At 39.7% G+C, this 7,679-nt stretch overlaps 1 protein-coding gene across 5 annotated transcripts in view; it reads left to right on the top strand.

Moving 5' to 3' along the window:
- The window catches only part of KLHL13 (kelch like family member 13), a 202,625-nt gene extending 196,779 nt beyond the window's left edge, over nucleotides 1-5,846 (top strand). For all 5 annotated transcript variants that reach the window (XM_075538214.1, XM_075538217.1, XM_075538215.1 and 2 more), the window contains 2 exons: nucleotides 1,085-1,198; nucleotides 4,235-5,846. In XM_075538214.1, coding sequence (XP_075394329.1) covers nucleotides 1,085-1,198; nucleotides 4,235-4,722 — 602 coding nt within the window. In that variant the 3' untranslated portion in view covers nucleotides 4,723-5,846. The remainder of the gene's footprint in view (nucleotides 1-1,084; nucleotides 1,199-4,234) is intronic.
- Nucleotides 5,847-7,679: the final 1,833 nt, after the last annotated feature.

Raw genomic sequence — 7,679 nt, forward strand, 5'->3', positions numbered from 1 at the left:
AGGATTGCACTTGGAGGCAATTAGCCAAAATCTTATTCTACTGCTTTTTTCCAAATCACCCATTCAGGAGACTTTTGCTTACGTGACTGGCTAAAAATGTATCCTAAGGTCGACTTCGACTGCAAGGTGTTCTGCTAACTTAAATTTTGCTTCGAAATGCCTTGGGCAAGGATGTGGTTCTGTTAATAAGAGAAAAAATAGAATTGAGGGAGATGAGAATTCGAGTTAGCAAAGGGCATTATCTTCAATAACAGTGTGCAGTTGATAAATAATAAATAGTATGTACTTTTCAAGTCAATCTAGACTTCATGCGTTACAGATTTCCCAACAGCTGTCTTTTCTACCTTTTACATAAAGATTGCATTTTCCTTCTGTCTAGATATTTGTTACTCCCATAGAGATTTTAACAGATTAACTGAAAAATATTTCAGTAAGTTAAATTCGTTTTCCTAATAATTTTTGCACCAAAATCATCCTCAGGTTAAGAGTATGACTAGTGGCAGTGGCTATATACAAATGATTAGTTTTACCACAGAAATACGGAAAATTATTATTATCATGTATTTCATAGTCTGAATATAAAATGCCTTGTGCCTGCAGAATGTAAATGAGGTGGAGGGCATACTTTCATTCCTTAGTCGATCTAACATCTTGCTTCATTTATCTTAATGTTTGTTCTAATGTAATTGGTCAACTGGGGCAGCCTAAAATTGATTTTTATTTTTCCTTCCTCATGATCCTTTTCCCTCATTCCCGCATTTTTTGAGAAAAAAAATCAATATTTAAATTGAAAGAGATGTTAAATTATAAAGACTTAACAGTATGTTAGAATAAAATAAAATCCAGAATGTCAGAAATGTGTTAAATTATTAAATTGTTTCTAGTCTACCATAATATGTGTGAATGGTTCCTATTATTACTGTAGTCTTAACAGTTGCTCTAAAATCAATGTTAGCTAGTTCTTGATATATGGAATAAGTGTGTTTCAATTATTTGGATATTATGTTTCACTTACAATTAAAATGATCCATTGCTATCTTTGAGATTAAACATAATGTTCTTTCTTTCTTTTTCTGAATAATAGCAACAGTAGAATGCTATAACCCAAGAACCAATGAGTGGACCTATGTTGCCAAAATGAACGAACCTCACTACGGACACGCTGGAACTGTCTATGGAGGAGTAATGTATATTTCCGGTATGTGGCCACAATTCATATCCTACCAAGGGGCTTCAAAATATTCGTGACAAAAATCCATTTTCTTTTAATTCTATTTTTCCATGAACTTTTGAAGCCCCCGTATACATAATCTTTTAATTGTATGGCTATCTTTCCATGTCGTTGTAATAGTGAAAATACAGAAACATAGCTAATGCTCATCTGATTTGTGTTAAGTTTCGAAGGTCTTTTTAGATGTCTATATGCACATGAATGCATTTGACATTCTACAAATTTATGAGACTAGTAGCAAACTGATCCTGCTCTAAATGTATAATTTAGAAGTAACTGAAAGCTGTTCAGATCCTCCAAATTGTTTTCCACCTCTTTATTTTGAATTAATCAACATGCATAGTTTATTCAAATGTTAGCTATGCTGAGGAGTTATCCTCATATTATGATATAACATATTTATTGGTAAGGTCTTTTGAGCTGCACAATAATGTTACTTTTCTCATTTGAGGGCAGCTCATAATGTGGCTGTTTTCTTTTTCTATTACTTTCTAGTGAGGTTCTATTATGATATCTTTGAGTAAATAATTCCACTCTACGCCCTAGAAACCCTTGTTCTGCTTGTTGTCTCTACGGGTTCATTTGATCCTGGGTTTCATATACAGAAATCCAGAAAAATATATAACAAAATTTCAAGAGGGTTACCCCCAATGACAGTGTTGCCCAATTGCTAACAGCGATAACTCCCAATATGAAAACAAGCAAAAACGAAACACAGAAAATATTGAAAACCAGATCAAGCCCAATGTGCATCAAAGTGACAACGCTTTGATCATCTGAGTCAGGTTAATCCTACTCTCTTGTTTGGCAACCAATGGGAAATCACCGGAGGCTGATTTCCTGTGTAGATCTCACAAATGTATCTTGGGCTACCGCTGTCATCCAGAGCCTTCTGCAAACTGGAATCTCACAATTGAGGCTCTGATCCTCTTCCCTCCCTTGGCTTCGGATTATCTAATTTGGGTCACGAGTGTTGGTGTTCTTCTTCCATGTGGGCTTAGTTGACATCTTACTTAGATGGCTGCTTGTAAAGAGAGCTCCAAAGATTGGTGGGAGAAATCGTGTCTAAATTGTTTTTAGCAGTGCTTGAGCATAACTAATAAATCTTGCCAAAATGACCTTTCCAATCAAGAGTAGGCTAGGAACTACAGCAGATTTTGAAATACTAAAATAGTCTCTACGGAGCCTCAGTGGCACAGTGAGTTAGGGTTGGTCTGCTGCCCAAAGGATCTCAGGTTCACACCCAGCAGCCCTTCCTCAGGAGAAAGGTGCCAGCAATCTGCTGCCGTGAACAAAGGCAGCCTCAGAAACCCCACAGAGCGGTTCTGTTCTATCCCGCAGGGTCATTATTTGTCAGAGTCAACTCCATGTCTGCAAGCTGCTTAGAACATTGTTTTGTTTTCTGGAAAGTATAGAATTAGTATTCAAAATCAGAAGAAAACTTAGTGATGGCCACCTGCCCTTCAGGATAGCAGAGCTTTAAATACTGCTACTGAAGCGTAGCTCTATAGTGACTGTTTTCCTGTCTGCAGAACAGTCGCTAGAGAGACAGATTTCTGGGTGGCTCAGAATACACTTGTTGGTGATCGGGCTCAAAGGATGAGTATTGCATTGTCATAGATATCAAACTCTGCATATACTTAGCATTCTATTTACTTAGCTTTCAAAAAGAACATTCTCGTGGCAGATGGCTTTACCCACCCTCATTCGCCACAAAAGCAAAACATGATGGATAATGTTATAAACTTGTCCATTTGAACAGCATTTTCAACTTCATTAATTCATTTTTTGGTTAGTCACAAGCCTAATGAGATGCATAATGTAGAAATTCACAATTGTCAGGTAAAGATATGAACACCTAGATGATGTGCCCCAACCCATGGTGCAGCATTCAGAGAGGGTGCCCACTCAAAAGCTAGGAGTAAGCAGTTAATTTTATTTTCAATTTACTGTGGACTTTACTCTAAAAGTAACCAAGACATATATTTTGATAAACTATCCAAGAATTCACATGGATCTCCATTTGCAAAAGCAGAAGTAATCATATAAGCTAAATTTTAGATCTGTGCTTTTAAAACATAAGCTAATTTAATATCTGTCTTAGAAGTACAACCCAAATGTGCCTACTAGGCAAGGATGCCCAGAGGTGGCCTCAGGTACTTTGGACATGTTATCAGGAGAGATCAATTCCTGGAGAAGGCCATCATGCTTGTAAAGTGGGGGGAGACAGAAAAAAGACGAAGACACTCAAAGAGATGAATTGACACGAATCGCTACAACAATGCCCTTAAACGTAAGAACAATCGTGAGGGGGACGCAGGATCCGGGTGATGATTTGTTCTCTTGTGTTTAGGGCCGCTATGAGTGGGACCTGACTCGACAGCACCTACCAACAACCATTTTTAGTTCTTTCAGAAGAAAGGATTGATTAGTTTATTTCTAACGTCATTAAAGTATAGATTGGGTAGCCATTTATGAGAAACCTTTTTTTTTTACTTAAAACAACACAAATTTATTATCTCGCTATTTCTGTGACTCGGGGATATGGATACAGTTTCGCTGATTACCTCCACCTCAAATCCTCTCATCAAGCTACAATCTAAGTATTCGCCAGGGCCGCAGTGTCATCTGAAGACACGGCTGTAAAAGCACATGCTTCCAAGGCCACTCAGGGCAGCACTCCGTTTCCCAGGACATTGAACTGAGCGCCTCTGTGTCTGGCCTGCTGTTGGTTGGTGCCCTCCCTCAGTGCCCTGACACCTAGATTGCTTCAGCTGACTTCCCTCATAGTGCAATTAAGCAAGCAAGAAAAGAGTCTGTCCTTTTTGTCCCAGAATCCCTCCAGTGAGCTCGTCATTGTTGCCATGCTTGCCATATTTATTGATATGTTTTAAGGGGTGCCTAAAAGTTAATTGTCTATCGCAGAGCCTGGTACTTCCTTTATAAGTTAAAGAAACGTTGCACCATTCTGTTTACTTCACACCTATTCTTTTTATTCTTTAGGAGGAATTACTCATGACACTTTCCAAAAGGAGCTCATGTGCTTTGACCCAGATACTGACAAATGGATCCAAAAGGCACCAATGACCACGGTCCGAGGTCTGCATTGCATGTGTACAGTGGGGGAGAGGCTCTATGTCATTGGTGGCAATCACTTCAGAGGAACAAGTGATTATGATGATGTCTTAAGCTGTGAATACTATTCTCCTATCCTTGACCAGTGGACCCCCATCGCTGCCATGTTGAGAGGCCAGAGTGATGTTGGGGTCGCTGTCTTTGAAAACAAAATCTATGTGGTTGGTGGGTATTCCTGGAATAATCGTTGCATGGTTGAGATTGTGCAGAAATATGATCCCGATAAAGATGAATGGCATAAGGTGTTTGATCTCCCAGAGTCCCTGGGTGGCATCCGAGCTTGCACGCTCACTGTTTTTCCACCTGAAGAAACGACACCGTCACCTTCGAGGGAGTCCCCTCTTTCTGCACCTTAAGCTCCTCACGGAAGCTAAGATGCTGTAGTCTATCTCTGCGATGTGTCTTGGATTATCTTCTTTCCCCCTTTTAGTAGTATATGTTAGAATTAGTCTCCAGTAATTGATGCAGCTATTGGGGAAAAGATGACGTTGCTGTTGTTTGTGCTGTCTGTTTGGCTTCGAATGTTTATAAAGTGGTAACACAAACACTCCGGATTGTATCCCATAGAAGCTGATGTTTAACATATGAAAACAATTAAGCTATTGTCTATACAGTGTTCATTCAGTACTTTTTTTGATGCTGTGTACTGAGTGTAAAGTATTTGTCATCTTTCATTAGAAAGCCCAATAAGTCAAGTTGGAGGTGAATTATAGTAAATGTACAACTGTGTTCACTAGGCTTCAAAGTTAAAAGTTTTCCTTTCATCTTTGAGTGTAAGATGTCAAAGGGAGGAAGCCTGCGCCAATGAGGAATGATATACAAAAGGTTGCCAACTCGCATGAGCTACCTCCCTCTTTTCATAAAGTATTTTTGACATATCTGTCAACCCACCTGACTGTGTGGGTGCATTGAGAACATATAAAGTTTCTTAGACACACAGGAGAAAATAACAAATAAAATTCACCAATAGTAATAATAAGAAAAATAAATTAGTAACAGCAAAACACCTCAAACTTATAGGCAAGAGTTTGGGGCTTTTGAAGTGTGTTTAAATTCTTACACACACACTCACACGCTATAGATATGAAATAATGAAATATAATTTTTAAAATTGAATGATACTTCAAATAAATATGAAACTTTTTTTTTTAAAGAATTCTTCCAAAAAGCAGCTTCCATTAACTGGGAATTCAGTATGTACATATAATGGTACAACTGTAGTGAGTTTAGATGGATAAGGGCTAGAAATTTTAAGCAACTCAATTTGTCACTTGACCAAATTTTACATTCAAAAATTGTATTCTACTCCTTCTCCTTTGCTGTTGAGGTAACTTCCATCTAATATGTATTCTCTATACTCTCCGGTCATAAGGTTATTTAGCACAACGTGCAGCAGCTTCATGTGGAGAGCTGCCTTTGCTCAGTGAATTCAACTTCCATGTTTTCTTTTTTTTGGTAAATAAAAATCATTTAATGTCAATTTGGTCTAAGGATTTTCATTATTGTCTGATTCAACCCCCTTCGATTCTCTCGTTTCTCTCTCTCTCTCTCTCTCTCTCTCTCTCTCTCTCTCTTTGATCTAGCATAATTTAATTGATCACAACTTAGATAATTGGAAAGCAGCTTGGAATAATAGATATTTCTGAATTTCTTTCAAGGAAAAACATGTTTGATGCAGTCTAACATCATTGATAGTTGCCAACTTGTCTGTGGAAAATGCCAATGGGCTCTTCTTCATCCTCACGGAAGAAGTACCATACATGTTGTCTTATACGGGGTCCACAGGAGTAGCAAAACCAAGGATGCTTACACACACACACACACACACACACACACACACACACAAAGAGATTTCAATCAAGAAAATGACTCACACAGTTATAGAAGCAGACGTGACCTGTCAGAGTATTTCTGTCAGATGTTAAGCTGGGCAAATCTGATTGGTGTAGCTCTGGTGGCTGATGAACCCCAGATGAGCAGGCCCACCCCAGGCTGGCAACTGCAGAGGAAGAGGAATCCGAGGTCGGCAGGTCAGGCGTGGGGTTGGAGGAGGAGAGTGAATACATGACCAGCAGGTCGGATGTGCCAGGTCAAATGGTAAGGCTCTTGATGGCTTCCAGGAAAATCAGCCGTTGACCCAAATCCACCTTAGCGGAGGTCGATGAGCCAGATGCAGGGTCTAGAACTAGCAAAAAGCAAGCATGTGTTCCTACAGTGGCCAATCATGTGCAAAAGAGGCCACACCTCCGAGGAAACTTCCAATCCATTGTGTCAGGCCTGGATCCAGAGTAAGGGGGTTGAGCTCCACTCTAATCTTATGCTTCTTGATTTCTCACAACTGAGGCTCTCATGGAGTCACTGGCATGATGCTAAAGTGTGGGGGCCATTTTACTAGGCTCCACTAGGATTTAAATGCCAAAAACAGTCCTGGCCCAGCCCGGTTGACACAAAGCCTAACCAGCACACCTGTCAAGCTCATAAGAGCAGATGAGTTTCTGAAATTATCCCGATCATTCCAAAGACCCATTTTACCAAATTTAAGAGATTGGCGAAATAACCTCAGCTTTATTCTTAAGTTAGGACCCTAAAAGAAAAATGTTTTGGAAAATAATTATTTGAGAATTGTGTTAGGATCATCTACAAATGACCAGATTAAGCTTGAACACCCCTCTCCACCCCCCAAAATGAGGTTGTTCCAAAAGAACTAGGATGTTACTGCCTTTCTTCACAAGCGGACAATTAGCAGCGAACAAGTCACTGCCTCTGTCCTGAGTTAAATATAATGAAGGATGAAGGAAATAATTTTTTCATGAGGGTTACTTTTGAGAATTCTGGTATGATTTGGAAAGCCCTTCTTGGACCAGGAAGAATTTGTTCTTAAATCAGAGCACAGGGCCAATTGTTCCTGTTCTTTGCTATAGACAGGGGGTATGTAGCCATTTGTGCATAGTTGCCACCTGCCTTGCAATGGGGAAGTGAACAGGCTAGACTAATCATTACACCACACTCTAGTTCTGGCTGTTCTTGGTGGGCCAGCTCTTGGTGGGCCAGCACCAAAGGCTCTTTCCATCTGGTGATTTCTCCTTCCTGCACAATCACCCTTAGAGTCCTTTCCATTGCATCCGCAGCAGGAAAACGGAGGATTGTCAGCTGGAAGGCTGTAGGAGTCAGTCTTTAAAGAAGCATCCATCACTTCTACCCACAGCCCATTTGGGCAGACGTCAGGCCTGTACCTACAAATAAATGCAAATGTGATTAAAAATATAGAACTATGTTTCCAGAAGCAAGAGGGAATATGGCTGGGGATCAGCTG

This window comes from Tenrec ecaudatus, chromosome X (assembly GCF_050624435.1).
Source record: "Tenrec ecaudatus isolate mTenEca1 chromosome X, mTenEca1.hap1, whole genome shotgun sequence".
Classification (NCBI taxonomy): domain Eukaryota; kingdom Metazoa; phylum Chordata; class Mammalia; order Afrosoricida; family Tenrecidae; genus Tenrec; species Tenrec ecaudatus.